At 49.5% G+C, this 22569-nt stretch overlaps 1 protein-coding gene across 1 annotated transcript in view; it reads right to left on the bottom strand.

Annotated features, from left to right (window-relative positions):
- TJP3 (tight junction protein 3) overlaps window positions 1-22569 on the bottom strand; it is an 82983-nt gene that overhangs the window by 19267 nt on the left and 41147 nt on the right. Inside the window, exons 13-15 of the mRNA XM_060232844.1 lie at window positions 19463-19653; window positions 13058-13153; window positions 12829-12899 (exon numbers count right to left, since the gene is read on the bottom strand). Of these exons, the coding sequence (XP_060088827.1) occupies window positions 12829-12899; window positions 13058-13153; window positions 19463-19653 (358 nt within the window). The remainder of the gene's footprint in view (window positions 1-12828; window positions 12900-13057; window positions 13154-19462; window positions 19654-22569) is intronic.

The raw sequence follows: 22569 nt of genomic DNA on the forward strand, positions 1-22569 counted from the left end.
GATGGCTCACATCCAAAATGAAATCGGACCAGTTCTTTTTATCGTCGGGCTGGATTTAGAAAGAATATTGATTTATGGACAGTAGCTGTGTGGCGCACGGGATGTTTTTTTTGACTGCATATTTGTATTGTAACATTGTGAATTACTGTGACTATATTACACTAATAATTTTGTAAACGGGGAGAGTATTTTGCTATTAAATTTCCCTCGCACGGGAGGCAGCCTGGGAGCGAGGCCCAGCTGCCTCTTTCCTCCACCCGGGTCTCGGGCGGGCAAAAGAGGCGGTGCTGCGCCGGCTAGCATGTGGGGAGGGGGTGCCCTAGGCAGCCGCCTAGATGGCCTAACTCCCACACGCAGGGCATGTGTGCCATCACCATTGGTGGTACCCACAGCTGTCTCCAGACCCAGCAAACCCTCCCCCTTCCTTTGGAAACTGCTTCAGCTGAGTTTCAAAGAGCTGGTTCCAGCTTTTACTCCACATCTTCTCAAAAGTCGGAGACGTTGGTTGTTGTAGATCAGAGGCCCCCAACCTTTTTTTATCTCAAGGAGTGGCCCCAGGGCTGGTCGGCCCACTGTGGCCCCAGAGCCAGCGGCAGCCCCCCCCCCCCGCACCCCCTCCTCCTCCCCGTTTCCTCCTCCCTCCTCTGCCCCGTTCCCTGCCCCCACGCAGCCTCACCGCCTCCTGTTTTTGCTACTTTAAGGCCAGGGAAGGTGAAGCGCCTTCCAGACCAACCTCCCACCCCCCCATACCGATCAGCTGACCTAATCGCTGCTGCTGCGGTTTTCCCCGCTGATTGGATCAGCTGATCAGCAGGGGGTGGCGGAGGTCGGCCTGGAAAGCGCTTCATGGCACCTTCCCTAGCCTTAAAGTAGTATAAATGGGGGATGATGAGGCTGCCGGGGGGGGGGGGGGGAGGCGGCTGCGTGGCCCACCTGGAAACAGGCCACGGACCAGTACCGGTCCAGGGCCTGGGGTTGGGAATCCCTGTTGTAGATTTTCCGGGCTGTGTGGCCATGGTCTTGGCACTGTGAGACCTGATGCTTTGCCAGCAATTGTGACTGGCATCCCCAGAAGTGTAACCCAGAAATCTGGAGTTCTCTCTGGGTCAAATTGAGAAGAAATTGGTAGGCAGGTAATTTATATCTAGGGCAGGTGGGGTAGGGCTGAGTCATTATCTTGTGGGAGCTTCCTGGGCTGTGACATGCTAATGGAGGAGCTTACCTGAGGGGGTTCTTTTTTAAATGAATTGGCTATTGAAATCCTAACCTTATCTGTAGTGTTGTTGTAAGCTGTAGGGCATTTGTGTTTTTCAGGACTGGAAGCCATGCTCTATTCATTTTTAAACTTCCTTCCTTCCTGTTGAAATCGTGTTTATGTTTATGGATTTCAATGGCTTCCCAGTGTAATCTAACATGGTGATTGGATGTGTTATCCAGCATTACAGTGTCTTGGAATAAGATCCTGTGTCCTATTTGAGCTAGGTTATGTTCAACCGCTGCTGATTTTTCAGGCTGGCCAAGTTTGCAGTGTCTTTCATGTTCTTTTACTCTTGTCCGGATGCTGTGTTGTGTGGTCCCGATGTAAACTTGTCCACAACTGCAGGGTATGCAGTATAGTCCTGCAGAAGTGATGCTGCCTCTGCATCTGCCATTTGGAGCGGCCATTTGGAAGAACCCGCCTCCACGAGAGGATAATGATTGGCACAGACAGAGGGTTGCCAGCTAGTGTCTGGCAACCATTGGGGAAGGTTGTGGGGGGCCACTATCCTGGGAGAAAAATTGAAAAGGAAAATGCCTTGGCTACTTACCGGAAGGTCTGACCATACAGTTCCTAGAGCTACCTGGAAATGACAACAGTAGCTCTAGCAAATCATCAGAAGCTGTATGGTAACATCACCATAGAGTTTCTGGCAATTGCTAGAGCAGGGATGGCCAAACTTGCTTTACGTAAAAGGCACAGAGAATAAATGTCAGACGTTTGAGAGACGCAAGACAGGGCTGGAGGGGTAGAAAGAAAGCAACTTTAACTTTAAATGCATTCTCCAAGCCACCAGCTGGTTTGGCTTGGAGATTTAAAGAGAGAAATGCCTTCTCCAGGCCAGCTCACAAAGCGGTGGGGGCTTCAAGAGCCACACAATATGTATGAAAGAGCAACATGTGGCTACTGAGCCACAGTTTGGCCACCCATGTGCTAGAGCTACCTTTATAGCTTTTCCGTAGCTCTAGGAACAGGGAAGGAATTCTGTGGTCAGCACTTCCAGTAAGTAGATGAGGCCTTATTTTTCATTTCCCCCCCTGCTCAGGATGATGGCCACTGTCTCTTGGGCCCTAGTTTCTGCCCGCTGATGGAGGGTGGACTAACATTGGCTGGATGTCCCCATCATAAGTGGGCAGGGCTTTTTCTGTAGCAGGAGCTCCTTTGCCTATTAGGCCACACCCCCGTGATGTAGCCAACCCTCCTGGAGCTTACAGGGCTCTTCTTACAGGGCCTACTGTAAGCTCCAAGAAGGTTGGCTACATCAGGGGTGTGAGGCCTAATATGCAAAGGAGTTCCTGCTACAAAAGAAAGCCCTGTAAGTGGGCAAGTTGGAACCTGACATGGAACCCAATTGCTGTTCATTTTAATTTACTTATTTATAACAGTCACAGACCAACAAACAATTCATAAAAGCCCAATTCATAACCAATAAAAGGTGATATAAATATACAATATTATACACTAAAATATGATACCACCTAAAATATACATAAAATACGAATACAGACTTTAAGACACTGACGATGTAAAATCAGTGTTAAAACCAAGGATGAACTAAAAAACCCTGTCTAGACCTCTTTGTTTCTTCCCTTAATAAATTAAGGGGAAATTGTATTGCAATTGCTGCTTTGTGATTGGCCACATCCTCACGGCATAGGGTTGCCGATCCCCAGGTGGGGGCAGGGGATCCCCTGGTTTGGAGGCCCTCCCCCCACTTCAAGGTCGTCAGAAAGCGGGGGGAGGGGAGGGAAATGTCTGCTGGGAACTCTATTATTCCCTATGGAGATTTATTCCCATAGAAAATCATGGAGAATTCATCTGCGGGTATCTGGGGCTCTGGGGGGGCTGTTTTTTGGGGAAGAGGCACCAAATTTTCAGTATAGCATCTAGTGCCTCTCCCCAATATACCCCCAAGTTTCAAAAAGATTGGACCAGGGGGTCCAATTCTATGAGCCCCAAAAGAAGGTGCCCCTATCCTTCATGATTTCCTATGGAAGGAAGGAATTGAAAAGGTGTGCCGTCCCTTTAAATGTGGTGGCCAGAACTCCCTTTGGAGTTCAATTATGCTTGTCACAGCCTTGATCTTGGCTCCACCCCCAATGTCTCCTGGCCCCACCCCCAAAGTCCCCAGATATTTCTTGACTTGGACTTGGCAACCCTATCGCGGCAGGCATTTTGTGGCGACACCCACTACCCTCTCTCACATTCCTGAAGTGCCTGCAGGTTCGACAAGGCTGGCAACTCCCGCTTCATGGTCAAACAGGGCTTTGCTTCTCCTTACCTGGTCGATGGGGTACGCCAGAGCGGCTGCCACCCGCTCGCTCAAGTCCAGCTCCTGGCTTTGCTCGGCGGGCTCTGAAGAGCGAGCCAGAGCCTGTTCCTCGTAGGGTTCATCGAGCTCCTGGTCCGTGTACGCCTCGCCCTCCGCGTCCGTTTCGTCGTAGTCACTGTTGGCCTGGCTGTCGCAGGTGAGGTAACCAGAACTGCCAGCAAGGGGCTGGCTTAGCATTTCTAAACCTTCCACAGCCGGGGCGTCCACCTGCAGAAATGGGGACAGTAGTCCAATGGCAGTGTTGAGGACATTTCTGATGACACCGTGTAGCATATATGAACATATATATGACCATATGAAGCTGCCTTATACTGAATCAGACCTTTTGGTCCATCAAAGTCAGTATTGTCTTCTCAGACTGGCAGCGGCTCTCCAGGGTCTCAAGCTGAGGTTTTTCACACCTATTTGCCTGGACCCTTTTTGGAGATGCCAGGATTGAACCTGGCACCTTCTGCTTCCCAAGCAGATGCTCTACCACTGAGCCACCATCCCTCAAAGTGATCACAAAGAGGGGAGGGGGGCTTCCCAGGTTGTCTTTCAGGAACAAACAAACAAACTGCTAACAACTCTCTTAACAGCCTCAAACTCACAGCTGTTCTTCTGCAATATGGATCCCATAATCCTGACCTGACCTTATAGGCGGTTCATAGAATCATAGAGATGGAAGGGACCTCTGGGGTCATCTAGTCCAACCCCCTGCACAATACAGGAAATTCACAAATATCTCTCCCCACCCCCACACCTCCTCCACACCAAGAAGACAGCAGAAGTTATTATTTATTCATTTGCCCACCTTAGATTTGTATCCCGCCCACTCTCAAGCGGACTCAGGGCGGCTAACAGTCATGTTAAAAACAACAATTTCAGTTGCAATTTTAAAAACGATAAAACTTGAATAACAATTTACACTAAATATTGGGTACTATACCAGAATATTAACATAGGTGGATCAGATGTCATAATTCTTCTGTTATCTGTTAGTGCTCCTTCTGATGGTATTGCCCAGAAGAGGCAGCCTTCTCCCACTTAATTATTATAGGCCTGTTGGAAAAGTTCAGTTTTCCAGGCCCTGGGAATTGGAGGAGATTCTGCAGGGCTCTTATGGCCTCTGGGAGAGCATTCCACAGCATTGGTGCTGCCACTGAGAAGGCCGTGGCCCCAGCTTAGTACGGCCTCCCTTGGTCTGGGGATGGATAGCAGATTTTGAGCTCCCAACGCAGTGCTCTCTGGGGAACATATGGGAAAGGCGGTGTCATGATCCTGGCCCTAGTAAGGGTCCTAATCTCTGCTCATGACCTGAGTTCGATCCCAGTGGAAGCTGGTTAAGGTAGACAGCTCCAGGTTGACTCAGCCTTCCATCCTTCCGTGGTCGGTCAAATGAGCACCCAGCTTGCTGGGGGGAAAGTGTAGATGACTGGGGAAAGCAATGGCAAACCACCCCGTAAAAAGTCTGCCGTGAAAATGTTGTGAAAGCAACGTCACCCCAGAGTCGGAAACGACTGGCGCTTGCACAGGGGACCTTTCCTTCCAAAGGAGACCTGAAGGGCTTGGGAGGGAACTCTGGGCCTTCTCAAATGGAACCCTTAACCCAGAGTGGTGGCAGCAATTGGTCATACCCCCCTAAGTTGTGACAGGCCTGGAGAATAATTGCTGCTTTACCTCACTCAGCTGACTCAGTGAAGTCATTTCCCTGGACGTGTAAGAAAGGGCCATGAGAACTAAGCACTGGTGCAATTCTTCTCCCCTCCTTTCCACAGAACTTTGCTGTCAGATGGCCATCTAGCCTCTCTTTAAAAACCTCCAAGGAAGGAAAGCCCACCACCTCCCGAGGAAGCCTCTTCCACTGAGGAACCGCTCTCACTGTCAAGGAAGTTCTTCCTAATGTTTAGTCGAAAACGCTTTTGACAATATCAAAGCCATTGGTTCTAGTCTGACCTTCTGGGGCCACAGAAAACAATTCTGCACCATCCTCTGTATGACAGGCATTTGAGTACTTGACGAGGGTGATCATATCACCTCTCAGTTGTCTCCTTTGGACCTGGTTCCAGCTTGTCTAGATCCTCAGCCCCACCCACCTCACAGGGTGTCTGTTGTGGGGAAGGGAAAGGAGATTGTAGGCCGCTCTGAGACTCTGTCCTTGAAAGGGCAGCGGCTGTGAGAGCCCTCTCAGCCCCACCCACCTCACAGGGTGCCTGTTGTGGGGGAGGAAGTGAAAGGAGATTGTAGGCCGCTCTGAGACTCTGTCCTTGAAAGGGCAGCGGCTGTGAGAGCCCTCTCAGCCCCACCCACCTCACAGGGTGTCTGTTGTGGAGGAGGAAGTGAAAGGAGATTGTAGGCCGCTCTGAGACTCTGTCCTTGAAAGGGCAGCGGCTGTGAGAGCCCTCTCAGCCCCACCCACCTCACAGGGTGTCTGTTGTGGGGGAGGAAGTGAAAGGAGATTGTAGGCCGCTCTGAGACTCTGTCCTTGAAAGGGCAGCGGCTGTGAGAGCCCTCTCAGCCCCACCCACCTCACAGGGTGTCTGTTGTGGGGAAGGGAAAGGAGATTGTAGGCCGCTCTGAGACTCTGTCCTTGAAAGGGCAGCGGCTGTGAGAGCCCTCTCAGCCCCACCCACCTCACAGGGTGCCTGTTGTGGGGGAGGAAGTGAAAGGAGATTGTAGGCCGCTCTGAGACTCTGTCCTTGAAAGGGCAGCGGCTGTGAGAGCCCTCTCAGCCCCACCCACCTCACAGGGTGTCTGTTGTGGAGGAGGAAGGGAAAGGAGATTGTAGGCTGCTCTGAGACTCTGTCCTTGAAAGGGCAGCTGCTGTGAGAGCCCTCTCAGCCCCACCCACCTCACAGGGTGTCTGTTGTGGGGGAGGAAGGGAAAGGAGATTGTAGGCCGCTCTGAGACTCTGTCCTTGAAAGGGCAGCGGCTGTGAGAGCCCTCTCAGCCCCACCCACCTCACAGGGTGTCTGTTGTGGAGGAGGAAGGGAAAGGAGATTGTAGGCTGCTCTGAGACTCTGTCCTTGAAAGGGCAGCTGCTGTGAGAGCCCTCTCAGCCCCACCCACCTCACAGGGTGTCTGTTGTGGGGGAGGAAGGGAAAGGAGATGGTAAACTGCTCTGAGACTCCCCATCTAGTAATATCTGGAAATTTAATAAGCTGCCAGCAATACAGGAAACCCATCACCCCAGGCCTTTCCAATTTCTCTGCCGTAGGATATTGCTCTCGCTGTCCCATTTCAGCACAAAATCAAGTCCATCCAAGACACCGTCCCCGATCGTTTGCAAAACCCCCAAGAAATAAGCTCGTTTGCCCAAATAGACCGATTCCCCACTAGCCTTATGCCGGTGTTACTCTCCTCTTCTCCGTCTAGGGTTGGCAAGTCCAATTCAAGGAAATATCTGGGGACTTTGGAGCCAGGAGACTTTGGGGGTGGAGCCAAGAATAAGGGTGTGACAAGCATCATTGAACTCCAAAGGAACTCACCATTTAAAGGGACTGCACACCTTTTTAAATGCCTTTCTTCCATAGGAAATAATGAAGGATAGGGGCACCTTCTTTGGGGGCTCATAGAATTGGACCCCTTGGTCCAATCTTTTTGAAACTTGGGGGGTATTTTGGGGAGAGGCACTAGATTGCTATACTGAAAATTTGGTGCCTCTATCTTCAAAAACAGCCCCCCCAGAGCCCCCGAGATCCGTGGATCAATTCCCCATCATTCCCTATGGGAATCGTTCATGGAGGTGCATGATAGCTGTGGGGGCGGGGCTTCCCCTGCCGGCCAGCTGGCTGGGGGAGGGGGGAAGCCCTGTAAAACCGGGGTATCCCCCTCTGGGACCTGGGGATTGGGAAGCCTATCTCCTTCAGATTTTCACACTCTTGGGCCTGCAACTCGCCCCCGCCTCTTTTGTGCAGCAGACAAGATCCTCTCAAAACCAGTTTCTGCCACGCGAAAAAGGCAAAGCAAGTTGCAGCCCTGGGGCAGACAGTGTGAAATCTGACGGAAAGCCCTGCAGAGGAGAGGAGAGGAGAGTGAGAGCGGCATAAGGCTAATGGGGAATCGGTCACAACCTTGCTCTAAAGCAGAGGAGCAAATGGGGTGAAAAAAACCCTCAGCTTCTTAGAGTAGCCAAATGAACCTTCCAGGCTGAAGGAACGGTGGCTTTGGCTGCAGCTTGACCATGTATGCAGGGGTGGAATTCTAACAGGAGCTCCTTTGCATATTAGGCCATGCCCCCCTGATGTAGCCAATCCTCCAAGAGCTTACAAAAAAGAGCCTTGTCAGCTCTTGGAGGATTGGCTACATCAGGGGGCGTGGCCTTTGCATAGCAGGAGCTCCTTTGCATATTAGGCCACACCTCCCTGATGTAGCCAATCCTCCAAGAGCTTACAAAAAAGAGCCTTGTCAGCTCTTGGAGGATTGGCTACATCAGGGGGCGTGGCCTAATATGCAAAGGAGCTCCTGCTAGAATTCCACCCCTGCATGTAAGCAATGGAGGGGGGGGAAGGTTTAGTTGATCAGTTGGCGAGATTAATCAACGTTACAGAATCTGTCAGGCAGCATGAAAATGTACTCTTTGTCCAAACTCCTCAAAGTGCTGGACACAGTTCTCTCTTCCTCTCGTTACGTTTCACAACATCCCTTGTGTGGTACGGTGGGGAGCTGAGAACATGCTGAACCGATCCAACGTGCGTCTAAAACACCTTTACTTAGAAGCGAATCCACCACCCGCAGTAAAAGGCTGCTTTCACCAACGTTGGATAATGCATTTTCAACACACTTCCAGCAGTTGTTTGCAAGTGGGTTTTCCAGTTCCACACAAAAGAAAACGTGCTTGGCAAACAATTGCCGAAGTGCATTATCCAACCAGCGTAAAGAAGATGATGATGATGATATTTGGATTTGTATCCTATTCTCCACTCTGAATCTCAGAGGCTCAGAGCAGCTCACAGTCTCCTTTCCCTTCCTCCCCCGCAACAGACACCCTGTGAGGCAGGTGGGGCTGAGAGAGTTCTCCCAGAAGCTGCCTTTCAAGGACAGATTCTCAGTGGCCTACAATCTCCTTTCCATTCCTGCCCCGCAACAGACACCCCTGTGAGGCGGGTGGGGCTGAGAGAGCTCTCCAGAAGCTGCCCTTCAAGGGACAGAGTCTGAGAGAGGCCTACAATTCCCTTTCCCTTCCTGCCCTGCAACAGACACCCTGTGAGGCAGGTGGGCTGAGAGAGCTCTCCAGAAGCTGCCCTTTCAAGGACAGAGTCTCAGAGAGGCCTACAATCTCCTTTTCCTTCCTCCCCCACAACAGACACCCTGTGAGGTGGGTGGAGCTGGAGAGGGCTCTCCCAGCAGCTGCCCTTTCAAGGACAACCTCTGCCAGAGCTATGGCTGACCCGAGGCCTATGCTAGCAGGTGCAAGTGGAGGAGTGGGGAATCAAACCCAGCTCTCCCAGATAAGAGTCCGCACACTTAACCAGTACATCAGACAGGATGTAGTGGTTTCATCCCACCGCCTCCAAGAGCTCTCAGCCCTCGACACCCACCTGCTCTTCCGTCGTCCAGATGGGCCGGCCTTGCTGTGTGCGGATGATGTCCTTGAGGCTCTGTACCAGCTGTAGGAGCTCCCCGCGAGACTGAGGGTGGCCGTGAAGAGGTGGCTCCAGTTTTTGCGCATTTTGGTGGCCTGAGCGTAGAGGCGGCGGGAGCTTTTCTTGGAGTCGGGCACCAGCCACTGCCGCATGGCCTTCACCCCCTGGCGGCTGTCAGGGTCACAGAAGACCACGATCGGGAAGTACTGCACGTAGTTGAGACGCTCCACTGCTGCAGGAGTGATGTCCAGCAAGGCGTGCCTCTCCTGCAAGGGGGAAACTCAGTCACGTTCACCAATCATTCAGGCATGCTCTCCCTGCATTAGAATGGCCGTCACGCTTCACTCTAGAGCAGGGGTGTCAAACATGCGGTCCGAGGGCCGAATCAGGCCCCCGGAGGGCTCCTATCAGGCCCTCGAGCGACTGGCTGCCATCTGCTTCCTTCTCCCGCTCTCTTGCTTCCTTCTGCATAACCAGCCTATGAAGGGATCTTATTCTTCATTGTCCTTCTGCATCACAGCTTGCTTTGCCAGGCTTGCTGAATTGCACAGGAGCGACAGAGGAAAGCCTCTGTTTCTCCATTGGTTGAGGCTCCTCCCTCGGGGAGGAAGGTGGGGAGAGATCGCTTGCTTTGGTAGGCTCTCTCAACCACACAGCAGAGCTACTGAGCCAAGCCTCTCTGCCATCTATTGGCTGAGGCTCCGCCTCCTCCTGGTCCACTGGGGAAGGAAGGAAAGAGCCAGAGCTTCCTTTGCCCAGTTCCCTGGACCTCATGGGAGAAATACAAAGAAAGCACCTTTAAGTCCTACGAGTGCTAATGTTTTAAGTATGTTTAAGTTGTTGTTTTTTAAAAAAATCTTTAACTGTGTTTGTCTGTGTCCTTTCTAAAGTGTATATCTCTGCTACCTAATCTTAAATAGGTACCTGACCTGGCCCGACAAGGTCTCCTTTATGTCAGATCCAGCCCTCATAACAAATGAGTTTGACATTTGTGAGCTTCTCCCTTATATCTGAAAATCGTGCTTCTCTCATCGCCTGGAGCCAAGCTGCCTGGTATTATAGAGTTTGTGAAGAGGCCAGAGGCAGCCGTGATTAAGTGGTGAGGGAAAAGCACTTTGCGCTTGCTCAGAAGTACTTTTCCTTCCCACAAACAGCCCTGGAGTCGAAAACAAATTTTCCAGCTAAGCTTTGGTGAGGTGTGGCAAAAACGTATTTATTTACTTCAATTATATCCCTCCAGTCTCCCCAGTGGGGGACGCAACGTCGCTTACATGCTTCTAGGGCTTCTTTTTAGTAGCAGGAACTCCTTGCTTATTAGGGCCACACCCCTCTTACATAGCCAATCCTCCAAGAGCTTACAGGGCTCTTAGTACAGGGCCCACTCAGGAGAATTGGCTACATTGGGGTGGGGAGGTGGGGCCTAATATGCAAAGGAGCTCCTGCTACAAAAAAAGCCCTTAATACATGAAAAATATAGGAAAGTGCCAGAATTTTCTCATCCAGAAGAACATGCGAATGTGACACGATTCCGGTAAAGGCCGTGTTTCGAACGCGATTCTTCGTCTGACAAAAGAAGGTAGTTTTCTGGAATCACAGCTCAATTCGTAATATGCTTAGGTCAATTTCATTAGGCAACAGTTCTCTAAGAGCAGCCAACGCCGCAAGCTGAGAGCAATTAATTGGGAACCAAGCGCTCTATATACAATGGCAATGTTGCTGATCAGGGCAGACACGATCGGTTCTCCCTAGTGTCACATTCACATGCTCTTCAGGATGAGAAAATTCTGGCACCTTCCTGTAATTTTCATGTATTAAGTGTTTTTCCTGTGCGGGAGGGCCATACATGAAATTATTGTAGATTGATATATGTGTTCATATTTTCAGTGTATGCTTTCTTCAATGTATGAGTGTTAAATGATTTTTCAAGGCATTATTAATAATAAGCAATGCGTAATCAGTACTTCTTGTGGAAAAAAGGAAAGGAAAGGTCCCCTGTGCAAACACCAGTCGTTTCTGACTCTGGGGTGACGTTGCTTTCACAACGTTTTCACAGCAGACTTTTTACGGGGGTGGTTTGCCATTGCCTTCCTCAGTCATCTACGCTTTCCCCCCAGCAAGCTGGGGACTCATTTTACTGACCTCGGAAGGATGGAAGGCTGATGCAACCTCGAGCCGGCTACCTGAAAACCCAGCTTCCGCCGGGGATTGAACTCAGGTCGGGAGCAGAGCTTAGGACTGCAGTACTGCAACTTTTACACTCTGCACCACGGGGCTCTTGCTTCTTCTTGTGAGTAACGTGTAATCAGTACTTCTCATGAGTAACAGTGGATTTAATGTTGGTAATTTTTCCACTTGTAACAAGGTTTTCTCCCCGTCTTTTACTTTCCGTGTTCCTTTTCCTTTTTTGCCACAGAAAAAGCCCTGCCTGCTTCTGCTTTCTTGCGTTTTATCCTGACAACAACTTTGTGAGGTAGTGCGAGGCTGAGAGGGTGTGAACTGGCCCAAGGTCACCCAGCAAGATTCCATGGCAGAGTGGGGAATTCGAACCTCGCTCTCTTAGATCTTCGTCTGACTCTCTAGCCACTACACCACGTTGGCTCTCCAGATCCTTGAGAGGTTGCCATGTTAGTCCTGCAGTGGCAAAACCAAAAAGGCTCCTCAAAAGCTAACAGGTTCTGGTAGCATAAACTCAGCATCTCAGTGAGAAATGGGGACGAGGAATGTCATAAATAATATAAAGGCAGAGAACTCGCTTTGCCAGTCCCCAATCAGCAGACACAGTAGAAAAGACTATGAAATGCAAATAGTACTACTTGTGATGGCAGAAGAGCAAGACTCAATAGTATCATTGACAACAGCTGTAGGCATCGAGTGGAGCTCCAGCAAATACAATTAAGTCCACTGTTAATTCCTCATACTGCCAATTACATATTCAGCGTTCCTTTATGCTGCAATAAATTGGTTATTTCTGAGGCACCATAAAACTCTTCTTTATGTAAAGGACGGAGAGAAATCGCATCATCCATTCAATGTACATTCTGCCATCAAACTATGATTTTTAATGGTAAAGAAATTCAGGGGAAAAGCTGTATCTCATTGAGCTAGAAGGAGAAAGAAGGAGGAGGAGGAGGAGAAAGCTCTTGCCCAGGCCTCAGATTCAGCAGGAGCTCACAGGATCACAACTCCTAAACCTTTCTGAGGGTTCCTCCTCTTCCTCCCCACTTAATTTCCTTGTCCACTGAATAGGAGGTACAGCTGCTAACAATCCCTGGATTAGGAGGCAGCAGGCAGCCAGCCAGCCCGCCAGGGGCTTTGCCACGCCCCCAGCAGCTCTCATTCACCCCTGGAGAAGCCTACGCCACCCTTTCTCCACTTCTGATGTGATTTTGGGCAGCGGGTGGCTTGCTGGCCTTTTGACTGTGGGGGGACAGCCAAGGAGAGCCCCAGGCGAGCGAGGCCTGCTTGGGCTGGCTGGATCTCTAACCAGACCAAGCAGGCCTCGCTTGCTTGGGGCGCTCCTTTCTTGCATCAGGTTGCTTTTGGCTGGGGGTGGTGGTGGCATATGCTGATGAGTTATGTGAATGAGCTCCACCTGTTTTTCTACAAAGTGACCCCTGCCGCTGCCCAAAATGAGGCCTGCTTCTACCCATGCTTTATGGAAATGGAGTCTCCACCTGCTCAGCGATTTGCCGCACCGAATCCAACTTGATGACTTTTGCAGATCCTCCTTCTCTGGAGACACTCTCTAACAAACAAGAGGGAGAGGGAGAGAGAAAGAGAGAGAGATTGTTTCAGCAAATGGCTCCTTGCAGTTGAGGAACTCTGCACAATTGTCCCTGGATTCCTTGGGGAAATGGGGTGGGAGGGTCTCCGATGCTTAGCTTGGGTCAAGGGAACACCCACCAGCGATCTCAAACTGATCCGGCATCTCAGCACTCAGCTTCTGCATGGCGATGTCGGCGATGGGGCCCAGAATTACCACCGGCCGTTTAAAAGTTGCTGCAGGGGAAGGAGAAGGTATACAAGAGAGGTCAGGGAGGAGGTGCAATGAACCTTCTGGCTCCTTCAAAACAAGGTTAAGTTTCTAGTCCCTATGGAGGCAGGGGCAGATAAGAACATAAGAAGAGCCCAGCTGGATGAGACCAAGAGCCCATTTAGTCCAGCATCTTGTCTCAAGCAGTAGCCAGCAGGACATAGAGGCCGAGGCATAAGAACATAAGAGAAGCCATGTTGGATTAGGCCAATGGCCCATCCAGTCCAACACTCTGCGTCACACAGTGGACACACACACTTCTTGGAACGCAGCGACCTAGCAACTGTGATTCCACGCAATGGTCACCTCGAGATTAGACTACTGCAATGCCCTCTACATGGAGCTGCCCTTATACCGAACACGGAAACTCCAGGTAGTGCAGAACGCGGCGGCCAGGCTGCTAGTGGGACTACCTCGGTGAGAACACGTGCGGCCTGGGCTGCGGGACCTGCACTGGCTGCCGGTTGTATACCGTGTTCGCTATAAGGTGCTGGTTATTACCTTTAAAGCCCTATATGGCCGAGGACCTGCCTACCTTAGGGACCGCCTCTCCCCATATGTCCCCCAGAGAGCACTGAGATCTAGCTCTCAAAACCTTTTAAAAATCCCTGGGCCAGAGGGGCTAGGACTGAAGACAACCAGAGAGCAAGCCTTTTCAGCAATGGCCCCTCGATGGTGGAATCAACTTCCAGAGATGGTGCGAGCCCTGCGGGACCTGAACCAGTTCCGCAGGGCTTTGCAAAACCTCTCTGTTTCAGCTTGCTTTTGGGACAGAACCTGGCTAAATGGATCTGTAGCCATCCAGCCATCTTGTGCATGATTGTGATCAATAGCACTTTATAGCACCTGTTTTATCTATTTAATTAACTATGTAATTGCATCGCAACTGAATTGTATTTTAAAATTGTTTGTTTTATATTGTATTTTATTTATATCATGGTCTTCCATGTCTGTGAGCCGCCCTGAGCCCGCCTTTGGCGGGGGAGGGCGGGATATAAAAATAAATTTATCTTATCTTATCTTATCTTACAGTGGCCAATATATTTTTTTTTTTTTCCTGATTCCCTGATGCGGCCTCCTGGCTCTAGGATTCAGAGCTGAATGTCTCTGAATGTGGAGGTTCCCCTCAGTCACGGTGGCCAGTAGCCACTGATAGACCTATCCTCTGTATTCTATCTAATCTCCTTTTAAAACGGCCATCACTACCTCCTCTGGCAGCAGATTCAACATTTTAATCCCTCTCTGTGTAAAGAAGTATTTCCTTTTGTCCATCCCGAATCTATGACCCGTCAGCTTGGATGCCTTCAATTTCTAGTATTTGGGGAGAGGGAGAAAAATTCTCTTTGTCGACTCTCTCCACCCTGTGCATAATTTTATAAACCTCTCTCACATCCCCCTGGAGTTGTCTCTTTTCTAAACTGAAAAGTCCCAGACTCTTCCGCCTTTCCTCCTAGGGAAGGTACTTCAACCCAGTGGCGTAGCTAGGCTTTGGGGGCCCGGGGCCCAAGATTTATGTGGGCCCCCCTATGTGTGTGTGTGCACGCCTCCAGAAACAGGATATGATGTCACTTCCAGTGATGTCACTTCCGCAAGATGGCCACCACTTGCGAGGGAGCCCTGCTGGAAACAGGAAGTGATGTGACTTCCCTCATTTGCATATCAGAAAAGAAACAAATTTGCATAGTTGTAAATGAGAAGTGTTTCTTTCTCTGTGGGGTGTTTAGCAGCTTGTCAGAGAGCATCAGCGGGAGATGGGTGTCTGGTTGTGCCTACCAAGATGGCTGAAGCAGCATGCCTACCAGCGGGGAAGGCACCAACAATGTCTGTGCAGTTGCCTGGGCCAGTCCCATGCAACACTTGTGCAAAAAGCCAGTGTGGTGTAGCGGTTAGGATGTCAGAGCGAGATCTCAGAGACTCAGGTTCAAATCTGCACTCTAAAAAAAGCACATACAGGTTCCTGTTTCCAACCAGCAAACAGGAACTGAGGTGAACCATCAGGTGTCCCTATGAAAGGAGGAAAGATGGTATGGTATATAGCCTGATCTTGTTGGATCACAGAAGGTAAGCAGGGCTGGTATTTGATGGGAGACCACCAAGGAAGGCTGCAGAGGAAGGCAATGGCAAACCTCCTCTGCTTTTCACTTGCTTCAAAAGCCTCTTGCTGGGGTCACCATAAGTCCATGGCATAGCCCAATCTTGCCAAGTCTTGGAAGCTCTGTAGCTAGGGGCCAGGAGGGAGGGGCCATCTAAAGAGGGGCCTTTCAAATCATGCAGGAGGCTGGTGAGTCCACCAATCAGCTGATTTGTGGGCCCTATAAATGGCATGGGAGGGGCAGTGGCTGCTCCTGGGTGCCTCTCCTGCCTCCTGCATGGGGTGAGGACCCCCCCAAAAAACCCTGTCAGGGGGGCAGGCCCCGTGGGTCCCTGGTTGGCTACGAGGGCTGCTTGGAAGCTAAGCAGCGTTGGTACTTGGATGGGAGACCACTAGGAAAGGCGCAGCAGAGGAAAGCCATGGCAAATCCACTTCTGCTTCTCATTTGCCTTGATATCCCCCCCTCTGGGGACACCATAAATCAATTGACAGCACATACATATATATGTACTAAGCCTGCATTAAACACAGTTAGGTACACCAAAGATTGCAGGTCCCAAAGTATGGAGGATTCACAGTCTCTTGTATGACACTGAAGAAACAAACGTCAGGGGGACTCCCTCACACTTCTGCAATTTGTCATTTTTTCTTAAAATGGAGATGAGCAGGGCATGCTGTACTCTGGAAGGACCTCGCTGGGGTGACTGACAGCAAGCTCCCTCCCCTTTTCTGCTTTGCACAGGGCAGTAGTAAATAGAGTTATAATTTGTGTTATAGTGCATTTTTTGACCCAATTTTCACAATGTACTCACTTAAAATTGCTTCTGCTCCTGTGATTTCACCCTTATCCTTAAAACAACTAGGAATAGCTGTTTCCATCTTGCTCTGCCTGTAACATCCCCAGGGGAATCTGGGTGGCTGCTGCTATTGGAATCAGAGTCCTGGATTACTAGGATCCATTCTACCAAGAGTTTATGCAGATCAAGGAGGAGAAGAGGTCTGTTTTTAACTACACATTCTAGTCAATGTGGGATTAATATTACATTGCAAAGCAAGAACTGCAAAACACTTTTAAAGCTATTTTCATACATGGTAATAATAGCAGTGATGTTGTTTTTGCATTTCCCATATCTGTAATGCAAATATAAAACATACATGGGCTAGAATAGCACCCTTCCTTCTTTATTAACAGAACTGACACTTCAATACATTAACATGATATCAGTGATGTTTGTTATGGGTGGAAGCACCCTCTGGATTAATATATTCACATGAGATTATTTTCAGAGTAAAATAGTATGAAACATCTATATGACAGTATTTATTCAAATGCAATACTAGTTTCTTCCTCAGGTATACTATAAAAAGAAAGAAAAGAAAAAATCTTATGTTTGTATATAAGCTACAGCTATGTCTATTAATAATTTTTTTTTGTATAACTTTTCAAGGGGGTCCTCTTACATTCAGGGTTATCTTCCTTTTCACACACACACAGAGCAAGATAAAAATTTAAACAAGATTACAATCCGCTGCATATTGAAGAATAAAATATAAACCAGAATGTAATCATTAAATTCATTTAGGAATAGTAGTAATTAAGCATTCCAAGCCTGATTTTCTTCCCCCTAGGGCTCAAAGTGGCTTACAAAACTATTTAAACAAAGAAAGAAAAAGATATATAATACAATTTCAACATCCTGAACTGTTCCTGAATCCACTCCACTGGTCTGACTAAAGAGCCACAGAATACCTTAGGTTCACATCACTGCCCACACCCAGGTTTTAATACCTGTAACCAAAGCTCAGCCCAGATCTCTCTTAGGTGTTCCCAAGATTCCCCTCCCTTGCTAGAAGTGAATCTAGTAATGTTCGGGTTTAAACATCTGTGACACTTACTGGTTTTTACAGAGTCTATGTAGACACATATGTAACTATGTAATGAAGTGAATGATTATTGCCTGCTACATAAGTAAAGAGTAATTAATACTGCTAACTGTCTCCTAGCTTGTTTGCCCGGGAGAAGATCCCACGGTGTGCACGGAGGTTTAGGATTGCGTTTCGTGGGTCTCTCGGCATGGTGTGTGGGGTCCGGCCGGCTGGCGGGGTGACTCAGAGAACTGGGCGCTGGGGCGGGGGGGGGGTACTTTCCAAAGAGGAAGCCCCCTGCCCGCCTTTCTGGTGCAGGTTAAGAAAGAAGCTGCTTGCCTGCCCAGGGCTCTGGCTTGAGTTATTTGCTCGGGTCCGGCAGAATCATCGCCTTTCTCTGCTCTCTCCTACCAAATGCGAAACCTATGCACAGCTTCCTAGGAGGTAAGCCCCACAACGAGACTTGCATCCGAGAAAGCATGCTTCAGATCAGATGGAGGAAGTCTCTCGCTTCACAATCGGCTAGGACACACAGCCCTAACGGGACTCTGATCTGATTGTGGTGACCGTGAAACCGCCCCCGCCCTTTGCTCGTGTCGTGTGTTCGGGTTCTCATGAGGTTATTGAGTGCAGGGAGTGAAAAGAGAGATTCAAGCGTTAGCTCCTCTGGCACGCGCACCTTCTGAGGCGAGGCGAGGGAGGAGAAAAAGCGACGCGCCGCCGCCTTTGCGTGAGACGGAGAGGGGGGGGAAAAAGGGGAGGGGGAAGGGCACGAGGAGCCCCGATGTGCGCGCGCGCTCCCCGTCGCTGTTGGGCGCCGCGCCTCCATTCTTTTTCTCCCCCCCCCCCTCGCAGCGCAGCAAACACGGCGTCACGGCCATTGTTTGGGGGCCCCCATTGCCAATGCGGGGACCCCCAGACCCGGGGCGGCGCGCTCCCCCCCGCCCCCCCTCCTTACGCCACTGCTTCAACCCCCTTATAATTCTGGTCACCCTCCTGGAAGCTCCCCGAAGGCATTGCTCCTCTTTTCACCAACTAACGGGGGAGCAGATAGAACCTCCTGGTCTCTTTGCCGGGAGGTAAAGCCCCGTGGCGCAGAGTGGTAAAGCTGCAGTACTGCAGCCCAAACTCTCTGCTCACGACCTGAGTTCAATCCTGGCGGAAGCTGCGTTCAAGTAGCCGGCTCAAGGTTGACTCAGCCTTCCATCCACCTGAGGTTGGTAAAATGAGTCCCTAGCTTGCTCGGGGGAAAGTGTAGACGTTTGGGGGAGGCAATGGCAAACCACCCCGTAAAAAGTCTGCTGTGAAAACGTCATGATGCGACATCACCCCAGAGTCAGAAGTGACTGGTGCTTGCACAGGGGACTACTTTAATTTTTTTTTGCTTTTTATTTATTTGTTTTATATCCCATCCTCCCCTCAACGGGCTCAGGGTGGCTAACAACCAATGAAACAACTGGGGAAGATTTGGGGGTGGGAGCACCTTTCCAATGAGGAAAGAGACAAATAAGGGGGAGACAGGATAGCGGTTTATAAAACTATTACATGGGGTGGAGGGTGCTGACAAAGCAAACTTTTCCTCCCTCTCCCACAATAGAACTTGAGGACAGCCAATGAAGCTGGCAGAGCCCTGTGGCACAGAGTGGTAAAAACTGCAGTACTGCAGTCCAAGCTCTGCTCACAACCTGAGTTCGATCCCAGAGGAAGCTGGGTTCAGGTAGCCGGCTTCAGGTTCACTCAGCCTTCCATCCTTCCAAAGTCGGTAAAATGAGTCCCCAGCTTGCTGTGGGGAAAGTGTAGATGACTGGGGAAAGGCAATGGCAAATCACCCCGTCAAAAGTCTGCCATGAAAATGTGATGCGACATCACCCCAGAGTCAACAACGACTGGTGCTTGCACTGGGACTGCCTTTACCTTGAAGTCCTTACACACGCAAAAGGCTTGCATTGTCTTATTTGTTTCTAAACCTGCAGCAACTTTCAAAAAGGAATTTTAAGGGATGCATATTTTGCAGCCAGTGTTCCCTCTAAGCTGAGTTGGCGTGAGCTAGCTCACAGATTTTTAGCCTCCAGCTCACACATTTTTTGTCTTAGCTCAGGAAGGATGACCCCAGAGCACAATAATTAATGCAGGAGCTCACAACTTTAATGTCAGTCGCTCACAAAGTAGAATTTTTGCTCACAACACCCCTGCAGCTTGGAGAGAACATTTTTTCCAGCAGGTATTGACACCTGCAGATTTCACATGGATTTGCGGCCTCTACCAAGCCGTTTCTCCACCACATTGGCCAGACTTCTCGCTCTCACTGTGGACCCACCTTCCCTGAGCACGACCCTCTCGTAAGGCGGGTAGCGGCCCTGCTTGGTGAGAAGAGAGAGGTCCTCCCGGCTCTTGCGCAGGTTCTTCTTGGCCCCTCGCAAGCCCCGCAGCTTCCAGAACTCAGCCCGGGCCCCCGAGGAACTGGCCGTGGCTTTCAAGACGCTCTCCAGGCTGGCAATCTGCTCCGCTCTGGAAGGCAAGCCGAGAGCACAGAATGAGGGTGGGGAAGCCCAGCACTGTGGGCCCCCAGAGACACCAAACGGAGCAAAAGAGAGAGGGTCAAAAGGGCCTAGCAAAATCCACACGTGAGTCAGAACAGGGCAGGGGAGCGGCCAAAGGGTTGAAAGGGGTTCTGGGGCTAAGTATCAAAGGTTTAAGAACATAAGAGAAGCCATGTTGGAACAGGCCAATGCCCACCCAGTCTAACACTCTGTGTCATGCAGTGGCCAAAAAGCCCAGGTGCCATCAAGAGTTCCCACCAGTGGGGCCAGGACACTAGAAGTCCTCCCACTGTTGCCCCCCCCCCCAAGAATACAGAGCAATCACTGCCCCAGACAGAGAGTTCCAACAATATGCTGTGGCTAATAGCCACTAATGGACCTCTGCTCCATATGCTTATCCAATCCCCGCTTGAAGCTGGCTATTCTTGTAGCCGCCACCACCACCTCCTGTGGCAGTGAATTCTATGGTCTAGGATTTCTACGGACTAGGGTTGCCAGGTCCGATTCAGGAACTATCTGGGGACTTCGGGGAGTGGACAACACTCGACATTAGGCATTTTATGAATAATTGTCCATGCAGTTTGTCTCAGCCCAAAGTCCATACGAAGACCCCAGGATTTATTATCTCCGTTTCAATTATTACAATCTTCCACAGTGGCATGGGCGTCAATCAAGTATTACTGGATGTCAACATTAATGAGAGTCAGTTTGGTGTAGTGGTTAAATGTGTGGACTCTTATCTGGGAGAACTGGGTTTGATTCCCCACTCCTCCACTTGCAGCTGCTGGAATGGCCTTGGGTCAGCCATAGCTCTGGCAGAGGTTGTCCTTGAAAGGGCAGCTGCTGTGAGAGCCCTCTCCAGCCCCACCCACCTCACAGGGAGCCTGTTGTGGGGAGGAAGGTAAAGGAGATTGTGAGCTGCTTTGAGACTCTAAAATTCAGAGTGGAGGGTGGGATATAAATCCAATATCATCATCATGATTTTAATACTTAAGTGTTATTTCCAATTACTTGTAAGAATCCCAGTAGTTATTTATATCCACTTCCAACTTGTTACAATTTCTCATTCCAATAAAGTGTATTCTATCATGGAATCAAGCTTCATTCAATTCTCCAGACGTATTGTAGCCCACACCACTGTGGAAGACTGTAATTGAAACAGAGATAATAAATCCTGGGGTTAGGGTTGCCATATATGAAACATATGAAGCTGCCTTCTACTGATCAGACCTTTGGTCCATCAAAGTCAGTATTGTCTACTCAGACTGGCAGCGGCTCTCCAGGGTCTCAAGCTGAGGTTTTTCACACCTATTTGCCTGGACCCTTTTTTGGAGATGCGGGGATTGAACCTGGGACCTTCTGCTTCCCAAGCATGCTCTACCACTGAGCCACCATCCCTCCGTCCAATTCAAGGAATATCTGGGGACTTTGGGGGTGGAGCCAGGAGATTTTGGGGTGGAGCCAGGAGACATTGGGCGGAGCCAGGGAACAAGGGTGTGACAAGCATAATTGAACTCCAAGGAAGTTCTGGCCATCACATTTAAAGGGACAGCACACCTTTTTAAATGTCTTCCTTCCATATGAAATAATGAAGGATAAGGGCTCCTTCTTTTGGGGCTCATAGAATCGAACCCCTTGGTCCCAATCGTTTTGAAAACTTGAGGGGTACTTTGGGAGAGGCACTAGATACTATACTAAAAATGCAGTGCCTCTACCTCAAAAAACAGCTCCCTCAGAGCCCCCGAAACCTCCAGATCAATTCCCCATTATACCCTATGAGAATCGATCTCCACATAGGGAATAATGAAGTGCTCAGCAGACGTTTCCCTCCCCCCCCCCCATTTCTGGCAACTCTGAAGCGAGGGATTGGCCTCTCTACTCACGAGTTGCTACCAGCTTCTTCCAAGTAACACAGACACACCATCCCAAGAGGAAGCCTTTCAATTGGAGACTGGAGCCTCCGGAGGTGGAAAGGCACATGGTCCTCTGGGGGCGGGGCTGTCCCCTCTGCTGGCCAGCTGACTGGGGGCGGGAAGGAGCCTGGGAAAGCAGAAGAACTCCCTCTGGGACCTGGGGATTGGCAAGCCTACCTGGGGTCTCCATCTGGACTTTGGGCTGAGACAAACTGCGTGGGGCAATTATTCATAAATTGCCTTGTGTTGGGTGTTGTTCTTTTTGATTGTTATAACCGTCACTCCTACCATTGTGTGGGCTTGGGGGTGGAGCCAGGAGCAGGTATACTTGAACTCCAAAGGGAGTTCTGGGCCGTCACATTCCTATTATTTATTTATTTTTCAAATTAAAAGTTTTATTGAATTTCAGTTATAGGAAAGGGGAAAGGGAAGATTCTACAGGAAGTTATGGGGAAATCAGGGTTGGAGGAAGAGAAAAATGCCTCTCTTAATTACATTCCTTTCTCATCACGTATACATCTGGTTCAATCATCACTCCATCTATATATCATTAACAATTGGTATTTTCTATTTTGTCCTCTTATAACATTCTACCTCTCTGTAATTCTTACTTTGGCTTACAAATACACATTTCTTATAACTGCTTCATCTTATTCAGTATATTGTAAAGTACTCACTCCTTATCTTATATATTCTTTATATACAAATATGTTGCTGCTTAGTTGTCTCAATTTCCACACCTATACTACGCCCAATCAATCATACAGAGGTTGCCAAATCTTCTTATTGTCTTGTATATTTCTTCCTTGTAATTTTGCAGAAAGCAAGTCCATTTCTACTGTCTCTAAACGTTTCTGAACAAAAATCCTCTTGTTTAGGTTTTTTTTTATATTTCCCCACTGTTTTGCGTATATTATTCTTGCTGCAGTTACTCCATGGATCAAAAATTTGATTATCAGTTTGGGAAGCGA

The sequence above is a fragment of the Heteronotia binoei genome, chromosome 2, assembly GCF_032191835.1.
Source record: "Heteronotia binoei isolate CCM8104 ecotype False Entrance Well chromosome 2, APGP_CSIRO_Hbin_v1, whole genome shotgun sequence".
NCBI lineage: Eukaryota > Metazoa > Chordata > Lepidosauria > Squamata > Gekkonidae > Heteronotia > Heteronotia binoei.